The sequence below is a fragment of the Nyctereutes procyonoides genome, unplaced genomic scaffold (genome assembly GCF_905146905.1).
Source record: "Nyctereutes procyonoides isolate TBG_1078 unplaced genomic scaffold, NYPRO_anot_genome, whole genome shotgun sequence".
In the NCBI taxonomy this organism is placed as follows: domain Eukaryota; kingdom Metazoa; phylum Chordata; class Mammalia; order Carnivora; family Canidae; genus Nyctereutes; species Nyctereutes procyonoides.
The window spans coordinates 4,152,842-4,178,006 of record NW_026575129.1 but is presented as its reverse complement, the minus strand read 5'-3'; the positions used below and the strand labels follow the sequence as shown (position 1 = coordinate 4,178,006).

Here is a 25,165-nt window from a genome sequence, read left to right as displayed (position 1 = left end):
AGTCCTGAAGCCAGACCATCCAGAAATCAAATTGCCTAAGGGGTACTACACTTCCTGACCCCTTCCTCAAATTGAGGAATCCAATTCAGAGTGGAACAGCAATCAAAACTAGGGGAGAGTTTCAAAGGCTACAGATGAGAGTTCACAGGTAAATGTACGGGTAAATGCCAAGTTCACAGGATCACAGAAAGATCAAAAATTTCAAAACCATGTAAAAGCTCCCTTCTAAAGCAACACAGCAGCAAATACTGCCAGAAGGAGAAATCTAACCTAAACAGTAGAGTCATAAGGGTCAAAGAAAACAGAGTCTAGAATGATTCTGACTCCCAGGTGACAGCTGACAATGCCTGGCAACATCCTAGTTTCATAACCAGAGGAAAGAGAGGTGCCGTAGGGGTGGTCACTGGCATCTAGTAGGCCAGGATGCCACTAAACATTCTACACAATGAATGGGATGATCCCTCACAGCAAAGATTATCTGGCCCCAAAATGCTGATATTGCAGAGGGTGAAAAATCCTAGTCTAGATAAAAGAAAAAGGAGAGAAAAGACCTCGAAAGTATATTTCTGAATACTACATAATTAGAGAATAAGATTCCTAAAACCATAAACCCTAAGAAAGGTATAGTCTACCCAACCATTCTAATTTAATAGTAGTACAGGAAAAGGCACCTCACTTTTATTTGTATTTTTAAAATATGAAATGCAAATTTCTGGAATCTCAGAAAGAGATGAGATTGGAGGACAAAAAAAATTTGAAGAAATAATGCCTAAAAAGGACTCTGGTCTACTCCCATACAAAGCCTTTTTTTTTTTTTTTAGATTATTTTATTTTTTTTAAGTTTTATTTATTTATTTTATGATAGACATAGAGAGAGAGAGAGGCAGAGACACAGGAGGAGGGAGAAGCAGGCTCCATGGCGGGAGCCTGACGTGGGACTCGATCCCAGGACTCCAGGATCACGCCCTGGGCCAAAGGCAGGCGCTAAACCGCTGAGCCACCCAGGGATCCCCACCATACAAAGTTTTTATAAGAAAACTAAGAATAGAGTAACACTGCTACAGATAATCAAACACACACCAGAAAGACATGTTCACAAAACTAATGGAAATTTTAAGATACTATATCAAGCCAAGGCTTCTTCTCTTGTGTTTTCATTTTCTAAAAGGATAAGTGACTATCAAGTATATATACTAGTACTAACAAAAAACAACTGGAAATCTACATTTTAAAAACTTGTCAATATCAGTAAAAAACAATAAATATTTAGAAGTATATTTACCACAAAGTATATAAAACTTGTATACTTAAAATTACAAGATAGTGATGTGAGAAATTAAAAACCTAAATAAATGGAAGGCTACACCATGTTCATGGATCAAGTAACTACTGTTAAAATGTTAATGCTCCTAAAATTAATCCATAGAGCCAAGGCAATCAAAACAAAATAAGATACCTAGCAAGTTTGTTTCTAGAAATTGAGAAAATAACCTTAAATCTTATTTGAAAGGCAAAAGACCAAGATAAGCTGAAAAAAGGGATGGAAAAGTTGGAGAATTTACCTTGCCAGACTTCAAGACTGACTTACAATAACAGTTATAGTAATCAAGAAAGCATGGCATAGGCAAGAGGATAGATTTAAAAGATAAAAAAGAATACTGAAGTATTTGTGAATATAATGATACACCTTTCATGTGCTTCAAACTAATGAGGGAGAGAGGTACAGATAAAATAAAATTGGTAGTATGCTGGTGGTTTTTAAATACAGCTCAGTGATACGAAGATTTATGATACTATATTCTATTTATATATTTGATATTTTCCATAATAAAGCTTTTTAAAAAGCATCCAAGTTAATAAAAGGTTTGAAAGAAGTTGCTGGTAAAGTGGTTAACATAAAATTTTAAATGACACTTGAACAATTAAGTTTTATTCATTTGCAGGGTTGGCAAACTATGGCCTGTAAGCCAAATACTGCCCCTGAACTGTTTTGCAGCCAGTAAAATAGAATAATTTTTACATTTTTTAAGCACTGTTTCAAAAAGAAAGAAAAGAAAAAATATTTAACAAAGGCCCCACATAGCCCACATATCTAAAATACTTACTAATTGGCCCTTATAGAAAAAATTTTGCCAACCCCCTGATCTAGAGATTCAGGTAGATCAACAAAATCCTAGAACTAATAATAAGTAGCATCCTACATATAACTACCTTTCTTGAGTAACAAAAAAGAAACTTCTTTATAACAATGCTCAAATGAAATTTTTTCATATTTATAAAGTTCTTTCATCTGAAAAATCATATTCATATAAAAACATTCGTATACAAAAAAATTATGATTATGTGAAAAATATAAAATTATATATACTTGCTCCTTTCTCTTTTTTATATTCACGGAAACATTTCTTTTTTTTCAAGTACTGCTATAATGGAGAACTAATAGGTTTCTATACAAAAGAATTCTCTTCACTAGCTATTTACTTAAGGATTCACATTATCAAATTATGTTCTTGAATTCTAGAACAGACACCATACAGAATATAGAGTACAAATAAAAAAAAACTCAAAACAAATGTACCAACATGCTAAAATAAGACTTCTACTTAAATTTAGAGAAATATTTCAGAAGATGGCTCAATGTTCTTATAATTCTGGTGTGGGGCATGAAATGTATGATATGAATTCTCTTTGGCTGATGAATATCGGGCATTAAATATTCAAATCATATATGTAATACCAAAGTGACTATAAATAGCACTTCAGGAATTTTCTTTAATTGCTTTTATTTCACTCAGAAGCATATTTTTCTTCATCATTAGTTTAAAAACATTATTCCAACATAGTACCTATATAATAGATTATTCTTAAAGTTGTTTCAATCTCTACAACACTTTCCATTTAGGCTGCCCTCCCAAGATCTATTATTTTAATTAAAAGTAACTGTAGAAGATATTTCTCACTATAAGTAAAACTTGTATCTGTTCAAAACTGTACAAAAGATTTACCTACATATAGCATAAAATACTAAAAATAACGTTTCTTCCAAATATAAATGCTCATTTTTCCTAAAAAGTATTATAACCTGTCTTCAAAGTCAGTCCCAAACAAATTACCAATGAAGTTGTCTTAGGTCAACACAAGCCATCAAGGACAAGTATAGATTGAGATTCAGAAAAGTTTTTAAATGTGTCGATAAATAAAGCTTAAGGTCTAACTTTCACGTGTCATTCTCAGCAGCTTCTACATCTGTCCCCATTACCTGGGTCCCCATGTAAATAAAAATAAAAATAAAAATAAAAATAAAAATAAAAATAAAAATAAAAATTGAGCTGGCATTACCAAGAGCTTATCATATACTATACGAAAATGGTAACAGGTTTTTTACTAAATATAAGTGCCATTTGAAAAAATAAACACAAGTTAGTAGAGAGCTTTCAAAGACAAGGGAAATAAAATTAAATATAGTACAGAAAACATTAGTTATTAATTCATAAGCATTTCAACAAACATTGGCAATTCCTCAGGCTGTCTCTTGCTCTCTCCCCTTAGGCAACAAAAATTGCCATAATCCTTGTTACATCTGTAACTACAGAAAAGCTGGTACTAATTACTGAGTAAAATAAAGCTAGATATATAATAATGGTTTAAATTCATTATTGATGCTGAAATCCCTTTCTCTTAAAATAAACTAAACTAAAATAAAATCAGGAAAATCTCATGCCAAAAACAACATGTTCCTTGCTGGTGTGTTAAATTATGATGTTTCTATTAGGAGTAGAGTCTTCTTAATTTATAAACTCGCACACTGATTAGGCAGTTTGAATTGCTGATTTCTTTCTCAAGTTTGACTGCTTCTAGGTATATATTACTGAACTTGACCAAGAAGTAAAAGGAGAATGGAAAAACAAAACAAGCTTTCACTTGAGGACCTTTTGTGCAGAGTCCTAGCCTAGATTTTCTACATAAAAATACATTTCAGTAGCTTTCAAAACTTTTCTGACACATACATTAGAAAGATAGAGCTCTAGGAATAAATTTAATAACCAAGGAAGTGAAAGATCTCTACAATGAAAACTATAAAATATTGACAAAAGAAACTGAAGACAACAAATAAATGGAAAGATATCCCGCATTCATGGATTGGAAGAATTAAAATTGTTAAAAAGTCCATAGAACCCAAATCAATCTATAGATTTAATGCAATCCCTACAAAACTCCAATGGCATTTTTCACAGAAATAGAAAAAAAAAAGTATTGCTAAAAAGTCCTATGGAACCACAAATAACCCAGAATAGCTATAGCAATCTTGAGTAAGAACAAAGATGGAAGCATCACAATCCTAATTTCAAATTATATTACAAAGCTATAGTAATCAAAATAGTATAGTACTGGCATAAAAACAGACACAGAGACCACTAGAGAGCCCAGAAATAAACCCTTACGTATACAGCTAACTCATCTTTGACAGAGGTGCCAAGAATACACAATGGAAAAAGGACAGTCTTCAACAATGTCAGGGAAACTGGATATCTATATGCAAAAGAATGAATTTAGACCCATATCTTACACCATGCACAAAAATCAATGCAAAGTGGATTAAAGATTTAAATATAAGACCTGAAACTGTAAAACTCTTTAGAAAACATAGGGTAAAACTCCTTGAGAATGGTCTTGCAATGATTTTTTTTGACCCAACACTAAAAGCACAGGCAACAAAAGCTAAAATCAACAAGTAGGACTACATCAAACTAAAAAGTTTCTGCACAGCTCAATAAACAGCCAACAAAATGAAAAAGCCACTTACAGAATGGGAAAATATATTTGCAAATGATATACTCAATAAGGGATTAATATCCAAAATCTATAAGAAACCCTTATGATTCAACAGCAATCAATCACCCAATTTAAAAATGGGCAAAGGACCTGAACATTTTTCCAAAGAAGACACACAAAAGCCAACAGGTACCTGTAAAGGTGCTCAACATTACTAATCATCAGGGAAATGCAAATCAAATCCACAATGAGATATCATCTCACACTGGTTAAACGGCTACTATCAAAAAGTTCAAGGTAACAAGTATTGGCAAGGATGTAGAGAAAAGGAAATCCTTATACACTGTTGGTGAGAATGTAAATTGGTACAACCACACTGGAAAACAATATGGAGGCTCCTCAAAAAATTAAAAATAGAATGATCATATCATCCAGCAATTCCACTTCTGGATATTCAAAAGAAATAAAATTACTATCTCAAAAAGATATCTGCACTTCCATGTTCACTGCAGCATTAAACATAGTAGCCAAGATATGGAAACAACCTAAAAGTCTGTCAATGGATGAATGAATAAAGAAACGTGGTATACATACACATATACATATACATACATAGCCACAACATATACACACACAATGGAATATTATTTGGCCTTACAAAGAAGGAAATTATGCCATTTGCAACATGGACAAACCTGGAGACATTATGCTAAATGAAATAAGCTAGACATAAAAAGAAAATATTGCATCTCACATATGAAATCTAAAAAAGTCAAATTAATAAGCAGAATAGAACGGTGATTATCAGGAGCTGGAAGGTATGGGGAGAATGGGATGATGTTGGTCAAAGCATACAAACTTGCAGCTATAAGACCGCTCTGGAAATATAAGGTACAATATAGTGACTTTAATTAATAATAATGCATTATATATTTGAAATTTGCTAAGAGAATAGATCTCAGTTGGGATTCCTGGGTGGCTCAGCAGTTGAGCATCTGCCTTCAGCCCAGGGCGTGATACTGGAGCCCTGGGATCGAGTCCCACCTCCGGCTCCCTGCATGGAGCCTGCTTCTCCCTCTGCCTATGTCTCTGCCTCTCTCTCTCTATCTCTGTGGCTCTCATGAATAAATAAAATTAAAAAAAAAAAAAAAAAGAATAGATCTCAGTTGTTCTCACCACAAAAAAATACAGTTAACTTTGAGGTGAAGGACATTAGCTTGATTATGGTAATCATTTAACAATGTATAGACATTATAGTGTACACCTTAAATACATACAATTTTTGTCACTCATATCTCAATAAAGCTAGAAAAAAGGAGGTAGGTAGGAGATGTGGGCATACACACATTTCAACTACAGCTGACCTTTGAATAACACAGGTTTGAACCACACAGGTCCACCTACACTTTTTTCGATAAACGCAGCATAGTAATATAATCATATTTTCTCTTCCATATGATTTTAACATTTGTTCTCCAGTTTATTTAAGAACACAGTATATAATACATATAACATACAGCAGGCCACCAGCAGAGAAGTTATACAGGGATTTTCAACTACATAGGAGACTGGCACCCCTGTGATGTTCAAGGACCAACTATATTCAGTAAGCTAATGCTTTACAAACATTAACCTTTTTTAATTTGTTTTGAAACAAAGTACAATAATGAAATTTTAAAAAAATTTTTAAAGATAGAGTCTCTAAGAGATCTGTAACTGTCCTGAAACTATTCCTCTAAGGGTACCAAGGGGATCCATAATTTTTCTCCTTTCCAAAATTAAACATTATACAAGGTATCTTGAGTAATTCATTCATAATCATCTTTTTATTTTATAATCAATACCAAGAAAACCTAACCTCATCTCAACTAAAAATTCAAAATCAATTACTTCAATTCACATATCTTCAAACTAACCAGAATTTCCAAAGAACAGTTATAATAGATAGAATTCAGGAGCTTGGTTAACTCTCGATTCCTCTACAGCCTCTTTTTTGTCCAGGCAACCATATATTCACCCAAAAGCTAGAATGAAATAAAAGTTAACTCAAGAAAGGTAATTCAGATATTTTACTTAGAGTTGTTTGTTAATATAGCAACTTGAAAGACAAAAGATTTTAAAAGAGTGAAAGAAGTAAACTCAAGAGTATTCATTTTCAAAACTTAAATCTTTAGGTTTCAAAATACAGAATATGAACTTTCAAAGTAATTAAAACTTCTAACAAAATCTTTCCTTGGAGCTGGCTGAAGCAGCTGACTGATTTATTATTAATTCCAATAAATTCATTTTTACCAATCCAAGGTGAGTCCCCTAAACTATTCAGCAAGGACTGTTTCAAGTCTTCTTCATTCTATTTCTCTGTCACAGCTTGATTTCCTGGACTCAATCAATGCTATTTTAAACCTTCTCCACTATTCTCAAACCTTGGACATCCACATCCCACTTCATTCTCCTCACTCATAACAGATGACCTTGCATAATAACTCAGAAAGAAACAGGAAGAAGCCACTCAACTATGGGAACTCCACATTAACTTCTCCATATCGTATCTACAAACTTCCTGATTATCTATACCTATTCCCCTCCTCCTATCATCCAATTCCAAAATTTTCTCTTATAAAGCCAGACACTCCACCTATATAAGCAGGATCCATGCTCCTTCTACCTTCTGAGGAACCTTATTCATGATTGTTCTTTTCTTTGCAGAGTAGGTAGTCAATCTCCTCTCTCTCCACTAAATCTTTCCCATAAACATTTATAGTGGTTAAAGTTTCTCCAATCTTACAAATTAAAAAATAATAATAAAAATAAATTTAAAAACCACCTTTGTTTCAACTTCAAATCTTTAGCTCCTCACCTTCACAGGCAATTTTCCTAAAAACAGTTGCATATACTTTTAGTTTCCATTTCTCTTTTCTCATTCTCCCTACCAACTATTTCAGTCTTGAATCCAGGCTCTCTTCTCTCCCTAAAAAATCATATCCACAGTTTTGGCTTCAATTACCATCTACAACAATGATTACCAAATGTACATTTCTGGTCAATATCTTCCCTTTGAATTCCAGATCTATAATGTTAAACTATCATCTCTAATATCTAATTTGATGTTTCAAATGCACAATAAAGACAACATGTCCACAGACTTCATAAGCCCCCTGCTTATCCTCCAATTCCTATCTCACACTCACACACACACACACACACACACACACACACACCCAGAGAATTGCTCCTCTTCCATTTTGTTCCATCTCAGTTAATGGTCCTACCATGAATCCATCTAGAAGGCTGAAACTTGGAAGTAATCCTCAGTATCTTCATCTCTATATAATCCAGTGGTTCTCAACAAGCGGCAGTTCTGCTCCCCACCCTCACCCCAAGGGACATTTGGCAATGTCTGGAGACTTTTGTTTCTCGTAACAGGATTGGTGGCATCCGGGGAGCTGAAGCCAGGAATGGAGCTAGACATGCTAAGATGCACAAACCAGCATTAAAGAAAGTTGGTCTAAAATGTCAAGAATCCAGAGGCTTGTGACCTAATCTAATCACCAAATCCTATCAATTCCAATTCCCAAATACAGCTTAAATCCATCAACTTCTCTTCATATTAACTACCAACACTTCATAATTCAAGGCATCATTATTTCTCACCTTGAATAAAATACTACAATGACTTCCTACATCTACCATTGTTCAAATTCATAAACTGCAGTCAGAATAATTTTAACTGACCTTTCTTCACGGCCTAAGAAAACCCTGCCTGGTTTACCACTGTTCTTAGGCTGAACACCAAAATGGCACTAGTCTTTGGCCCTCTCCCTACTTCTAGCCACTCTCCCCTAATCAACCAAACTCTAGCCAAGTTGGCCTTTCAGTTCCTTGCATATTCCATGCTCCTTTCTACAGAAGGACCTTCAAAGATGTTGTTCCTTCTTCCCACAGCATTGTCTACAACCCCACCATTCTTTCACTAGTTCACCCCCAACTCATCTTTTAGATCTCAGCTCAAATATTATCTCCCCTAGACCATCCCTGACCTCAAAAAACATTCCCTCAGCACTGTAACTTCCTTTGATTGCACTTACAAATATATAAATAAAACTAATTTAAATGGTTGTTCTTTAATAGTTCTCCCTTTTACTATACTGTTATGTATGTACATGGTAAAGAGACCGTGACCATGTATATTTAGCACAACACTGTGGTACAACATTGTAGCACACAGATTAACAGCACTCACAAATATCTGTTGAATACTAAATAAATACAGAATCTAGTCTACTCCAAGAGTTTCAATTGTTACTTTTAATTGCAGGTGACTTCAGGATTCATATCTCTGGCCCTGTCTTGATTCTGAAATACATACTGCCAATTTAACTACAACGTATTTTTCTACAATACCAATGAACTTATAAACAGCTGATAAGTAGGTAAATGGTATCAATTCAATGTGTTAATTAATTTGCACACAGAGCTGAAATTATGCATCATAACCTTCCTGAGAAAGAAAAAGAATCTCTCAGTTTGACTACCACACAGGTAGGAGTCCTTATAGATCTAACACAACTAAAAGTAAGTCCCACCTATCTGGGTTCCCACTATATTGATGGTTTCCACTCAATGAAGCATCCCCCCAGCCTCAAACAGCTCTCTGCTGATTATTTCCTTCTGTGTCTACTAACAACAGCCTCACGGACTCAGAGCTCCACTTTTAACTGCCTTGTCTCAATGTCCACAAGGCAATATCTCAACTCTATTTTGTATATTTTTAATATCCCCTGCAGTAGCATTAGCCATACTAAGCTGCCTACCTGGTCTGACCAAGTTATTTCCCAAGGTGTCGATTATTACTCTTGATAGTGTTCTGGTTACAAAATTGTGTGGATTTTGAGCAACCTACTCCAGCCCTATTTTCCCATAGCCCTATATTCTTAGTGTGCAATTTGCAGAATACGAGCTTTCACAAGAGCACAAAAATTACAAATCTTCCCAGTTCCAAAAAGATCTTGACTAGTTGCTCAATTAATTTATACACCCCAAATCTATGTTCCTTATCTCTGTTAAGTAGTCCAAAATCAAATCACTAGAGTCACAAATGCCCCTTTCTTCCTCTCTTCCCTATATTCAATGATTCCACACATTCTACCAATTTTCTTTATGCATGGTCTCTCACATCTTTCCCACCACATGCCATAACTGAAAGCTTCAGCACCTCTCATCTGAATTAATTTAACAGCTTCCAAGGTTCTAATCATCCATGTTCTAGGCCCTCCTTATTCTAAGCTAAACTCCACTATACCACAAGAACTATCTTCCCCAAAATGCCAATCTGGTTGTGCTATTCCTCTACTAAAAAACCTTCAATGGCATTCTACTGTGAATTCAAGGCCCCAAACTACTACTCCATTTTTATTTCACACTGAAGCTCCCATTCAGTTCACACTGAAGCAGAGGTAAACAGAGGCAAACAATACAAACCATTGAGCACACTGTTGGCAAGAAAACCGTTTATTAATATTAGCTATTACTGGCACAGATTACCTGGTGTTATAGTCAGTTCTAAGACTGTCATCTCCCTACCCTTAATTTTAAGCATCTTAAGTTCCTCCTCTTTGTATTATCAGAGACAAGGGTCAAATCTTGGTTGTGTCACTTACTAGCTGTGACCTTGAGCAAGTTATTTAGCTTTCTGAGCCTCAGTAAAATTAGGATAATATCCATGTCATGGGGTTGTTGAAAAGACTAAATGACATAACATATGTAGAATGCCTAGAAGAGAAAAGACAGCAATAAATGTTTTCTTTAAAAGTGTTTGCTTAAAAGAATGAACACAGAACTAACTGCTTGTCTTTTTTCTCCTACAACTAGGCAGGTAGAAAGCACTCAAAGAAACTGGCTCAACAACAAAATATATCTTTATCTTTCTGAAATAAATGCTTCTCTGAGAAACATGAGGTTTGAGAGAATCTTTTCCTATGCTATTAAGAAAAGAAAAAGTTACTCATACTTTACTGGATGGTATATATTGATTAATATAAATTATTATATTTACTGAGACTCAACATATGCCTAGTCTATATGCAGAACCAGCAGTTATTTAGTTAGTTCTAACAGTTAACTATTATAGACATAAAGATACAAGCAAAAATATAGAAAAATTCAATACTTATAAATTCCACTAAAAATGAGCCTGCATATATACATTAAAAACCAAAAAATAGTAAAAGATCCTTATATATTCAAAGAGTTGGTCAGATTTGATTCATACCACAGGCTTTCACACTATAGCATTACAAGAGTTTCTTTAAAATGAGAAAGCAAAGAAAGGAGAATGAATGGGGCGGTGGGAAATGGGGGGAGGAGACGGTATGGAAACACTACCAAAACTTCTCAAGTCAGTCTTTTCCCATTCTACTTGTCTCTTCCTCCCTCCTGCTGGTTTTCCCTAACAGCTTTCCTACTTAATAATAACAAAAGAATGACAGAATCATGTTAATAAATAGTGCTAGGACTACTGGACTAACAGTATAAGAATGAAGTTGGACCCTATTTCATATCATACAAAAATTAACTCAAAACGGACCAAAGACCTAAGTCTAAAAGCTTAAACTATAAAACTCTTAGAATAACACAGACATTAATTTTTGTGATCTTGGATCAGGCAATGATTTCTTATATATATATATATATATATATATATCATCAAAAGCTCCAGCAACCAAAGAAAAACAGATATATTGGACTTCATTAAAATGAAAAGCTTCTGCGTTTCAAAGGACACCAACAAGAAAGGAAAAAGACAAACCACAGAATGGGAGAATATATTTGCAAATCATGTATCTGACAGAAGTCTAATATTCAGAACATATAACGAACTCTTACAACTCAACAATAAAAAATAAATAACCCAATTAAAAAATGGGCAGAAGATCTGAATAGACAGTTATCCAAAGAAGATACACAATGGCCAACATGCAAATGAAAAGATGACCAACATCATTAGTCACTAGTGAAATGGAAATCAAAATCATAATAAGATACCATTTCATACCCACTAGGATGGCTATAATCAAAAATAAGACAATAACAAGTGTTGAAAAGGATGTAGAGAAATTAGAACACTCATACACTGTTGGTGAGAATGTAAAATGGCATAGCCACTTTAGAAAACACGTTGGCAATTCCTCAAAAACTTATAGTTACCACATTACGAATAATTTCACTAGGTATATACCCAAGAGAAGTGAAAATATGTCCACACAAAAACTTGTACACAGATTAAAACAGCCCCAGAGTTGATCAACTGATGAATGCACAAACAGATAGATCTATAAAATGGAATATTATTTAGCTATAAAGAGACAAAAAAACTGACACATGCCACATTCATGGATGAACCTTGAAAGTATGCTAAATGAAAAAAGCAAGACAATATAATGTATGATTCCATTTATATGAAATGTCCAGAAAGTAAATCCTTGGGAGATAAAAAATCAATTGGTGGTTGCCAAAGGCAGGGGGAGCAGGTTGGGAAGGTCAGGTATGGGAAGGGACTGCTACTGGATATAAGGTTTCTTCTGGGGATGACGCAAATATACTAGAATTAGATAGTGGTGATGACTGCAGCACTTTGCAAATACACTAAAAACCACTGAATCATATACTTAAGAGTGGGTTTTATGACAGTTATATCTTAAACAAAGAAAGAAAGATAAAGGAATAAAAAGCAGCACAACTGAAGAATGAAGCAAGCGTTCCTTTTTTGACCCAACATTTTCTGCAAACTTACTATGTTCCAGACCTATGCTGGTTTCTAGGAACCCAAAGATCAGTAAAACAGTCACTATACTCTTCAGGATCATTCTCCTTAGCCTACAAATGTCATATTTCTTGAAAGTGGAGGAGCTTTGAAAATGCAAAAACAGGGCAGCATGGGTGGCTCAGCAGTTTAGCGCCTCCTTCAGCCCAGGGCGTGATCCTAGAGACCTGGGATCGAGTCCCACATCAGGCTCCATGCATGGAGCCTGGTTCTCCCTCTGCCTGTGTCTCTGCCTCTCTCTCTCTCTCTCATGAATAAATAAATAAAATCTTAAAAAAAAAAAAGAAAATGCAAAAACAGCAAATATAAGCTATAGACAAGCCAAGAGAACACAGATATTTACATTACAAACTCTTCTAAATAACCTAGAATTGGGGGGGGGAGTGGATGTGCTTCTAATATTAATGTTAAATAACTCATTGTTCCCTAAGCCTGATACTGTCATTTTCCAAAAATTTTTCAACAGCTTCAATTCATTTATTTGAAATGTTTTTCACAAATGTATCTGATAAATCTTTCATCATATCACTCTAAATATATTAGTCTTTCGGTGACACCTGGATTCTCTATTTTTGACATTCAAAAACCTCATGACAAACACAAAAATCCCAAAGGAAAATGCTTTTTGGCACTTTATTACAATAACCATATGAAAATGTGTTTCTCTATAATAAAAATAATAACAGGGTTTTCTAAACTAAGAAATCAAATGTTCTGAGCTCTAATCTAGATTTTTATAAATCAGAGAAAATATGATTTCCTGATATGAAAGCTACACTTCCATAAAAGAACAGCTAACAAAAATTTAAAAATCAAATTTAGACAGAAAACTGCTGAATAGTTTAAACAGAGCAAAAAAAGGCATATTCTACTTAATCCAAAACATTAGGTATGTCCAGTGTTTTCAGTACATTATATTAATTTCCCAAAAGTTAAAACTAAAATCTACATCATTATTACCTTATCTTTGGCCTCAGGCAGTGTGATTTCTCTAGGTTCTAAAAATGGTATTTCTCGAAAAGGTGGAACACATCTGACTATATCTGGTACATAATGTGTATGAAACAATGGCGGCATTGAGTATCTTCTTTCACCTGATAAAGGCACTATGTGGTTAACTATAGTTGGTTCTTGGTGGGGTGAATGGAAACGTTGCCGTTTACCGTCAAGAGGAAGGTTTTTTTCATCGCTTAATCTCCTGAAAACAAGCAATATACCTTAGTGATTAAAGATATAACTTTCTAATAACAAACAGAAAAAATTAAAAATATATAAGTAACAAATACCAATACTGACTCTTTCAGCAAGGCCACATTATTAGCTCTATAGGAATCTTAAAATATTCACTGTGAACATAAGAGATGCCTTAGAAAAATACCCTAGGAAAAATGAGTAGAAATAATGTTTATTTTAAAAAACTACATATGTACATCAGGGTTAGTCTCCTACATTTGAACTACCCCAATGTTTTTATCTCATCAGTGAATACTTTGTGGGAAAACTTCTATTCATAGAAACACTAATAATAAAAGGTTCTTTAAGGGGCACCTGGCCGGCTCAGCAGTAGAGCGTGAGACTTAATCTTGGGGTTGTGAGTTCAAACCCACATTAGATGTAGAGATTACTTAAAAATAAAACTTAAAAATTAATAAGTAAATAAACAAATAGGCTCTTTAAATCCACCTGATGAGTTCTGGCTCATCAGTTGAAAAGATTATATTAAAAAGCTTAAAGACAATGAACTACTAAAGAAATATGAAAATTAATTGCATTTCAGATAATGGTAATGTATTAATGTTAAATTCCTTGGCATGACAAAGTGTATTTTAGTTATTAGGAGAATATCCTTGTTCTTAGGAGGAACATACTAATGTGCTCTGGGATAAAATGAAGTGATATCTACAACTTTTTCACATGGTTTAGGAAAAAAGTAAGGGTAGAGAGAACAAGAGGCAAAAAAAAAAAATGTAGCGAAACTTTCATGAATCTAGGTAAACCGCATACAGGGGATTATTGTACTGCTCTTTAAAGTTTTCTGGAGGTATAAAATTTTCAAAATAAAAAAACAAAAGGAAATAATTAAAAATTATACTTCAGACCACGGGAAATGGTTTGATCTCTTTTAAGCTCTAAAATTCTATGGGTCATAGCTACCTGACGTTTTTATTATAAAACTCCTTTAGGATTACACTGATTCTTCCCTCCTTGACCCATAAAATATGTGGAACTCTTACAGGTAAAAATGTACAATGCTAAAAACATGAGAGCATATTTAGTACCTTTTAACATAAAAGTGATTTAACTTTAAATACCTTCTACTGAGAATCCCAATTTTAGTTTTTAAAATGTCTAACTATGAGCCAATGGAATTTATTTTCATTTGTGATTCACAAGTTAGCTATCCACACAATCTCAAAAAAGTTAAAATCTGAATAAAGTCAATACTTTCAGCGTCACTAGATAGCTTTCCACAACAACTTTGAAGAACTCACGGTGCATCTAAGCAGAGAATGTAGAGCCAGACTGCCTACATCCGAGTTGTGCTTCCACCTGAATTAACTAGTTGCTTAACCTCTGTGTGCTTCATCTTTCTCAACAGAAGAGGGATAACATCTCAGTGTTGTGAAACTTAATCATTTGTAGAGTCCTAAGAACAACGCTGACTACATGAGTGATCAGTAATTCTCAGTGTTATTTTTAATTGAACATAGTTATGGAATGTTTATACAGGTTTAAACAGCAGTATTTTACAAGTACTGCCAAATTTTATTTTAATAATCATCTCTAAAGTTCTATTATAATTACTTTGTAATATATCCATTTCTTTTAATTGATTAAAACTAACTGGCTCTGACTTCTCTATAGAAAGCTTCAAGTTATGCAAGAATTTTTACTGAAATATTATGGAACCTTACCCATGTAAGATTTAGATAAATCATATAGCAAACTTTACTAGAAAGAAGGTATTATGTGCTGAACTGTATACCCTCAAAATTTTTATGGTTAAGCCCTAATACCCAGTACCTCAAAAATGTGGTTTTGGGCATTTGGCCTTTAAAGAAGTTACAATGGTGTCATTAAAGCAGGCCCTGGGGAATCCCTGGGTGGCTCAGCAATTTAGCACCTGCCTTCCACCCAGGGTGTGATCCTGTAGTCCCAGGATCGAGTCCAGCGTCAGGCTCCCTGCATGGAGCCTGCTTCTCCCTCTGCCTGTGTCTCTGCCTCTCTCTCTTTCTCTCTCTGTGTCTTTCATGAATAAGTATGTGTATGTATGTATGTATATATATATATATATATATATATATATATATATATATATATATATATATATATAAAAGCAGGCCCTAATCCCATATGACTAGTATCCCTACAAGAGGCGATCAGGACACAGAAAACACAAAGGCATGACCATGTAGGACACAGAGAAGGCAGCCATCTACAAGCCAAAGAGGGAAGCCTCAGAAGACACCAAACCTGCCAACACCTTGATCTTAGACTTATGGCCTCCAGAATTATGAGAAAATAAAGTTCTGTTCTTTAAGTCACTCAGTGTGTTATACTTTGTTGTAGTAGCCCTAGTAAACTAATACAGAAAACCATCTACTTTAGTTACTATCTCAATTAAAAGTAGTATTCTGAAAAAATAGAACTTCATTCCATCTAAAATTTGCAATGGCAGGAATAAATCAACAAAAATATCCCTAAAATTTTTTAAATATTTAAAATAATTAAGAAATACTTACTTCCTTCCTCGAAATAATGGAGAAGTTGAGGTCTGTATTGGACTGACATTTCCATATGTCAATTGCTGTAAAGACACAGCTCTTGACAAGCTACCAAAAACACATAAAGAACAGTAGTAATAAACATTTTTTCCTTAAAAACATAAAAAACAATTTCATAAAAACTAAATATTTCACCGATCAAAAGAAAACAAGACAATGACATTTTAACTTCAAATATTTCATATAAAAAGGGTTTTTGCCAAGTAGAAAAAAAAATTTAAATGATATGGACCAAAATATCACCACACTTACTCTGTATTCTGAAAATTGAACTGTGCATCTATAAGCTGCTGGTGTGAGTAAAGAGTTGGCGACAGGGCAAAGAAGTTATTATGCTGTTGATGGTTTGGGGTGAAAGGCGGGCGACCCAAAATTGAGTTTGGGAACATGCTCTTGTTCACTAAAAGTGAACATGTATTCTTCTACCTAGAATAGATTTTAAAAACAAATTATTATATGTTAAAAATATTGAACTGCTTATTAACTACTGAACTCTTTATTAACAAGTAACTACTATTTAAAGCAATCAGTTATCAGTTATGAATTTTGTTTGCAGTTATCTCAAAAATTTAAAAACATCGCTAAGTCCCACTATAGGTAACAAAGAACTTGCTAATAATGAGTTTTAAATCTAGATTAAGAATATCATTATTCAAAAAAAGAATATTATTATTCAAATGATAGTAAAATACATACAAGTTTCTTACTTCTGATGAATTTACTCTAATATCAACAGATCTTTTAGAAATCAAGTTATTACCACATACTGTGATAATACAAAAGAAACCACCCAATACAGACATTTTAAAAACCCATACAGATTCTTATGTTTATACCCAATCTAATTTATTTAAAGGTAAAAGCCATAAAATGACAACCTCATTCCTAGGATATAGATCTTACAGCTTTTCTTACAGATCTGCTCAAACCAGGGAAGGAATCTGTACTGCCTAACCCTAAAAATCTGAGATTCTCTTCAAAGTATGAAAAACTTATATAAAACACATCCAATAAGAGACCTTGTTCCAGAGCAATGGGGAATATTTATACATAACATTCCCCCGTTATCCACGATTTCACTTTATGTGGTTTCACCTACCTGCAGTCAGCCACAGGCCAGAAGTAGATAATCCTCCTGACATATCCTTAAGTCAATAGTAGCCTAACACTAGGTCACAATATACATATCATTCACCTCACTTCATCTCATCTACATCATCACATAAAGGATGAATATAGTAGAAGATACTCTGAGAGACAACATTCATAAAATTTTAATTGCAGCATACTGTTCTAATTGTTCTACTTTATTATTAGTTGTTGCTAATCTTTTCTTATTAGTTGTTATGCGTAACTCACAAATTAAACTTTATTAAAGGTACATATGTATATGGAAAAAAAATTATATATAGGGCTAGGTAGTATCCACAGTTTTAGGCATCCCCTGGGGGTCTTGGACTATCTCCCCTGTGGATAAGGGGGAGCTACTGTACAAAGCAATCAGAACTATTCAATGACCAGGCAAGAGATAAGATATTTATACTTTGCAATGACTGATTCCAAAAGGTTATAAACTTACAAAGAATAGGTTAAGGTAACAAACTGAAAGCAAGAATTAAGTAAATTCAACAAAGTGAAAACAGGATCCTTCCCAACAAAGGCAATTAGAAAATCCATCTATGGAATAACTGAGAAAGAAACCACATAATACAGTAACCAAAGAACCTATAATATAGTAACAGTTTTCCACCAAGGAAAAGTTAAGCCTGCTAAACAACCTACAGTGAAGCCTACTACTGAACTGCCCACTCATGCACACAGAATTTTCAATTAGATTTCTAGTACCTCTCACTTAATATAAACATCCATGGATCACTATTAGAAACAAAGATCAAGGAATAAACAAAAACAATGCCAAAAACAAATTAAAACCAAAAAAAATTCACAATTAATTTAAAAAACACTGCATACATATAATAAGAATATGCTATTTCAGGGTGCCTGGGTGGCTCAGTCAGTTGAGCATCCAAAAGACTCTTGATTTCAGCTCAGGTTGTGATCTCAGGGACATAAACTAGTGGCCCATACTGGCCTCCACACTCAGCACAGAATCTGCAATCCCTCCCTCTGCCCCTCCCCCTACTCACGCATTTTCTCTCTCTCTCTAATAAATAAATCTTTAAAAGAAAAACAGGAATATATTATTTAAAAACCAGAGAAGCCTCTTGGAAATTACAAAATTGAAAGCAGAAGTACTGAATAAAAAAATAGAATATAACACTGAGGAAATCTCTTAGAAAAAAAAAGGAAAAACAGGTGGAGGGCAGAAAGAAGGCAGGACAGTAAAATAATAAAACATAAGAGAATCAAACTATATGGTTCAATATTCAACATAATGGGAGTTCCTGTAGAAGAGAGAAAGCAAAGAAAAGGAAACCAAAGAAAGCCAATCCTGAGAATTAAAGGACCATATGAGAACAAAGTACACACACACACACAAAAAAAAATATATATATATATACATATATGTGTGTGTGTGTGTGAATACCAAGATATATTATGGTGAAATTTCAGAACGTTAGGAAAAAGAAGCTTATGAAACATTACAGAAAAGTAAAATGTTATAAATAAAAGGCTGACAATCGAAATGTCTTTAAACTCCTTATTAGCAACAGCAGAAACTGTAACCATAAGACAATGAAGTCTGTGCTTTCAAGTCTCTGAAGGAAATGCTCTCAAGCTCTAATTTCATACCCAACTATAATATCAAGGCAAGGGAGAAAAACAAACAAACATGTTCAGACATGTAGGGTATCAAAACCTGGGATCCACGAAAAGGGAGATGTGCTCCGTACAGCAGAGACAAAGTAAATTCCCCAGAATGATGGTGAAGGGAAGCTACCAGCTTAAGTTAGAGCCAATAGGATAAAGGGTTTCAAGAAGATAGCCAAGGGAAAAAAAACACTTAAAATTTTACTGGCAGATTACTTGATGTATCTGACCACAAAGTTCTGCTAACAGAGCAGAAATACTCATAGGAACAGAAAAGTGGCAAGTTAAAAAGGAAATGACTAAACAAACAAGAGCAACAAAAAACTCTCAAAAAGTCACATAAAAAAAGGAAATATAATCATTACCTATCTGGTTCTCACAATAACTCATATTAGTTTTAAAAAATGTTGTATGTTCATTATATATCATTTATTACATATTATATTTAAGGATTATACATACTATATATTACATGCATTTACATATTCATGTACATCACATTTTTTTAAGATTTTATTTATTTATTCATGAGAGACACAGAGAAAGGCAGAGACACAGAGAAAGGCAGAGACACAGGCAGAGGAGAAGCAGGATCCATGCAGGGAGCCTGATGTGGGACTTGATCCCGGGTCTCCAGGATCATGCCCTGGGCTGAAGGAGGTGCTAAACCACTGAGCCACCAGAGCTGCCCTGTACATCACAATTTAATGATAAAAGAGGGCATATAAAGGTGCTAATTCCTCATTTTTGGTAGATGTCAATTTTAAAAACAAGATATAGAAGGTTTAAGTTTTTTTGTTTGTTTGGGGTTTTTTTTAGGACAAAAGAAGAAAATAACACTTAAGCAGCTAAAAGAAATGGTAGCTACCTCTGGGTATTGAGACCAGTTGGGTGGAAAAAATGAAGGAGAAAACAAGAAAGAAGACAAAGATCTGGGAAGAAACTAATAAATCACTCATACAAATTTTGTTCTTCTTTCAATTTTTTAAGATTAAAATTCCTGAGGCTGGCCACAGATAATGAGATTCACCAGTCCAGGGTTCATAATGGATTGTGAACAAGAGTCTTGGGACACCATCAGATCTCATCCAAAGTGCCCAACTCCCTAATCTGAACAAGAGACAAGGTGTTACCTCCAGAAAAGAATTTATCAAGTCTTTTCAACAACAAGTCTGTACTTCCTATTGTAGAGTTTAAAAAAAAAAAAAAATCAATCCTATCATAATTGCTAAACTGTACTAATTTTCACTGCTCAGAGGAAACAAATTATCTTGAACCATGCAGGATTCCAGACAACCCCTTATTAAAAACTCAATCACAGAAAGCAAGATTCAAGACATGCAATCAAAGACTTGTTCTACCCTTGCCCAGGTTCACGCTCTTTTCTTTCCTGGCCTTCTTTATTCTGCTTCCCTGACCCAAACTCTCATAAAACATAAATCTTATAAGATTCATGAGAAAATGACATTAAATATAATTCATTATAATGAATTTTGCTTGATATTTCATTTTGTTGGAATATAAATACTATAGATCTCACCAAACAAGGGAAGGAATTTGTATTCAGAAAAGCTAAAATTAAAATGTTCTACTTTCAGATTTATTTAAATCAGTTCACAGTTAAAATTCTAGACACTTTGTTTACATCTACAAATTATATTCTTGGATTTTTTCCTCTGGGCCCATATAAAGTCCTATCCACATATACTGAGACTTTTAGACCCAAAATGACATGTCAGTCCAGACTCCACCTTATTTCTATTCCATGACATATTAAGATCCAAACTAAGGCAAAAGATGTATTGTGGCCCAGTAGTACTCTACAAAGCTAATGACCAAATTATCCAAGGCTTAAAAGCTTACAATGATTACACAGCCAAAAGTTTACCTTAAGACAGATATCTAGTTCAGCCTATCCCAAATTTCCAGATAAGCAATGAAGCTTTTGCAGTCCCTCCACAACCACGTATCTGTCAGGTTCTCCTCATTATGAATCTTGGCCCTCAAGTCTGGCTCTTAACTAGACAAGCTTTCACAGTAGGATCATGCCTACGGAAATTAACCAACAGAATTCAATGCTCCACAGCCTAGGCATCCTGCATGACCATCCAGAGATAAGGAAGTAAGCTCAAAGTCCAGTAATTTCGATTCCTCCTTCTAATATTTTTTCTAATACCTTTCAACACTGATTTTGATGAATAATCTAAAATAACCCAAAAATAATAACCTGTCATACAGTATAAGGGATCACTTCTAAACGGACTCTAGTTTTAATTATAAAATCCAGCAAACCTATTACCACAGCAGAATTAAGGAGACCTCCACAAAATCTTAATTTTTTTTCTTTATTCTGAATGAAAGGCTTCTTCACTAAGTCTCCATAATAATCTACATAAAACACTAGTCTGTGTTAACTGTGGTAAATAGCAGATATAACTTCATAATAAATAAAATCCAGATATTGGTGGTATCCTGTTCTTCTTAGCTCAAGAGTTATCAGTTTCTCAAAATGTATAGGACTATAAAACAGTATAATCTGAGAACTTCTGAAGTGTTTTAAAAACTGTTGGATTTGGTTCTTGTCTTAAGGAAAGAACCTTAAAAGTTGCTTCTTGACTAAGGCTGACCTAATGGGAAATTACACAGGTTTACTTGTAAATAATCATACATGAGAGCCAGGGCTGTATGAGAGTAGTTTACAAAGTAATTCCTACTGACACAGTATTTGCTCCTGTAACTCACAACCTGGAATTTCTCTCCGAAACCTGACCTCTCCTCCACAATCAATTAGAGAACTTTCAAGGTTACATAAATCCTTCATCCTAGGATTTCCCGGAAAGCAGAATCTCCTAGGATAAAAGTCAAAAGCCAGAACTGTGGCATCTAAACCAAGTCATCTGCCCACTGTGTCCAAACGCCTACGCCTCTGATCTCCTAAACTCACTTTTCTCCACAATCCAAAAAGTCCCAATTCCTAAATACTGCTCACCCGTTCCCAAAACTATCTGAAGGCTTTCAAAAGGACATTCCTTTTTATTAAGAATTAGAGCCGAACACCAATAAAAAATAAATTTATATATATAGAGATCCCTGGGTGGCGCAGTGGTTTGGCGCCTGCCATTGGCCCAGGGCGTGGTCCTGGAGACCCGGGATCGAATCCCACGTCGGGCTCCCGGTGCATGGAGCCTGCTTCTCCCTCTGCCTGTGTCTCTGCCTCTCCCTCTCTCTCTGTGACTATCATAAATAAATAAAAAAATTAAAAAAAAAAAGTTTGAGAAAAAAAAATTTATATATATATAAAAAAAAAGAATTAGATCCATCCAAGAGCTAAACATTAGTCTTGTCACGTGGTTTAAAACAGACACTTCTTAAATGACTGGCAAATGGCCTGTTTCACATAAAGCCAGTATTATGGGGGCATTTCCGGACTAGACATCATTGGGGCTAACACAGCAACAAAATTATGTCACTATTATTGGCCACTATGAGCCTCTTGGCTGTACAGATTAAGAGCGTGTAGGAGGGGGATCCCTGGGTGGCTCAGCGGTTTGGCGCCTGCCTTCCGCCCAGGGCGCGATCCTGGAGACCCGGATTGAGTCCCGCGTCGGGCTCCCGGCATGGAGCCTGCTTCTCCCTCCTCCTGTGTCTCTCTGTCTCTGTCTCTCTCTCTCATAAATAAATAAATAAATAAATCTTTAAAAAAAAAAAAGGGCGTGTAGGAGGGCATCTGGGGGCTGCCTTGGGCTCAGGTCACGATCCCACATCGGGCTCCCTGCTCAGCGGGGAGTCCGCTTCTCCCTCTGCCTCTCTCTCAAAAAAATAAAAAAATCCAAAAAAAAGAAAAAAACACAACCTTGTAGCAAAACAGCACACAAGACACTATTCACAGAAATACTACGTTACCCGTAATACACACACAGATGTCATGTTCAGTTATGATCTTCCCTCCCCAAAATCACTATCGCCGGTTAACAAGTTCCGATTCAGCCTAAGTTTTACAGCGCGTTTCCTTTCCGTTCACCCTACTGGCAAGAAGTGCCACTTTAAACAAAGGGCTGGACGGCGGAGAACCAGAGGGGGCCCTGGGCCGACGCACACGGGCCCCCGGGCTCGCCCCCCCCCCGCCCCCCGGCTCGGGCCCCGGCTCGCCTCCGGACAGGGCGTCTACGCGAGGGGCGGCACGACGCCCAGAGCCCCCTCGCACCTCCCGCCAGACCAAGAACGGAGGCCCCGCCGAACACACGTCTCAGATTTCGAGTCCTCGACGCAGACACTCACCTCGGCGGCTCAGCGCCCTCTGAAACACCGCGCAGGGGTCCCGGACACTCTTCCTCCCGAGGTCCTAGACCGAGAGCGGGGCGCGCGGAAGGGCAGCGAGCCGGCCGAGGCGGCGGCCCGCCTCTCCCACGGAGCGCAGCAGCCCGGCGGCCGCGCGAGTCCGAGCCGTCCCGGGAGCCGCGCCGCGCGGCTGCAGGAGGAGCCCCCGCCCCGCCCCGCCCGGCCCGGCCCGGCCTCTCCGACGGCGTCCCGTTCCAAAGGCCGCTAACTCACAGGGGAGCCGGGGGAGGGCTGCCGGGCCGACCGGCGCTGCCCGCCCAGGGCCCAGGGCCCACGGCCCACGGCCCACGGCCCGAGCAGCGAGGGCTCGGCGCGCGCGGCGGGCGCCCCCTCCAGCCGCAGCAGGCCCGGCCCGCGAGCTAAACCCCGCGCTCGGCGGCCGGGGAGGAGCGACTCCGGAGGAACTCAATGCCGGCCAGCGTGTGGCGAGTGCGGGGCGGGAGCAAGAAGCGGAAGACCCGAAAGTCGCCGAGAAATCGGCGTAGGAAGCCCTGTCAGGAGCCCCCGGAAGACCGCCACGACCCCGGATGCGAACCGCGCGCGGGGAGCCAGGGGTCACACTTCCTGCGGCCGCCTCGCCCCCTCCCGCGGCGCGGCTGCAGTGCGCAGGCGCCTGGCTGGGCAGCCCGCGGCGGCGGCTGGGGGAGGCTTGGCGGCGGCGGGCGCCGGACGTGGGGCCTGACGTGGGGCCGGACCTGGGGCCGGACTCCTGGGGCGGCGGGGTCGCGGAGGGCTCGGGCGCCGCGGCGATGCCGCGTCTCCTCCTCCGACCGTCTGCGCCTGGGCGGCCCGGGCGGCCCCGCGGTTTAGCGCCGCCTGCGGCCCAGGGCGTGACCCCGGGGTCGCGCGATCGAGGCCCGCGTCGGGCTCCCCGCGTGCAGCCTGCTGTGCCCTCGGCCTCTCTCTTCCTCTCTCTGGGTCTCTCATGGTTAAATAAATAAAATCTAAAAAAAATAAAGTCTTTCCCTGACCCATTTTTCCGTGGCGTGTGAGCGCCGAGCTGTTAGGCTTTTCCACCGCGGCGGGGGGGAGGGGGTCTGGGCTCGGCGCCCTGCTGGTAATAATAGCTGATACTCCTTCATTCAGCAAATACCTAGTATTTGCTCTGGAAGGAGCTTTAATAGTCGTGAAAATGACTTGTCGGGATTAGTCGATGTCAACCTTCTAACCATATTCCTTTATTTCCCTTGGACACCTACAGAAGAATTTCTCGTTGTTCTGAAACGGGTGATTGGTGTCATCTTTTCTCCAGATCGCTCTTATCAACTTGCCTGATCTCGCATCCCCAAGTCGTCTTTCGCTTTCCTATTTTTTCCTTATTTTTGTGCCCTGTTTTCATTTCTGCTCCTAGGTTTATTTCCTTTCTTCTGCTTTATTTTATTTTTAAGGTGTATTTTCTTTATCTGCTGGTTTTTTAACTCGGAAACTGAGATCACTGATGGTAGATGTTTTCTTCTTTTGTGATACAAGCATTTGGTGGGATGTGTCCCTACAGTATCGCTTTAACTACATCTCACGCATTTTATTTTTTTTTAATTTTTATTTATTTATGATAGTCACACAGAGAGAGAGAGAGAGGGGCAGAGACACAGGAGGAGGGAGAAGCAGGCTCCATGCACCAGGAGCCCAACGTGGGATTCGATCCCGGGTCTCCAGGATCGCGCCCTGGGCCAAAGGC

At 37.0% G+C, this 25,165-nt stretch overlaps 1 protein-coding gene across 2 annotated transcripts in view; it reads right to left on the bottom strand.

Annotated features, from left to right (window-relative positions):
* TENT2 (terminal nucleotidyltransferase 2) overlaps positions 1–23,614 on the bottom strand; it is a 65,905-nt gene extending 42,291 nt beyond the window's left edge. Inside the window, exons 1-4 of one of the 2 annotated variants that reach the window (XM_055342218.1) lie at positions 23,428–23,614; positions 16,630–16,803; positions 16,336–16,425; positions 13,553–13,790 (exon numbers count right to left, since the gene is read on the bottom strand). In XM_055342218.1, coding sequence (XP_055198193.1) covers positions 13,553–13,790; positions 16,336–16,425; positions 16,630–16,766 — 465 coding nt within the window. In that variant the 5' untranslated portion in view covers positions 16,767–16,803; positions 23,428–23,614. The remainder of the gene's footprint in view (positions 1–13,552; positions 13,791–16,335; positions 16,426–16,629; positions 16,804–23,427) is intronic. The other variant, XM_055342219.1, reaches the window with a different exon arrangement.
* Positions 23,615–25,165: the final 1,551 nt, after the last annotated feature.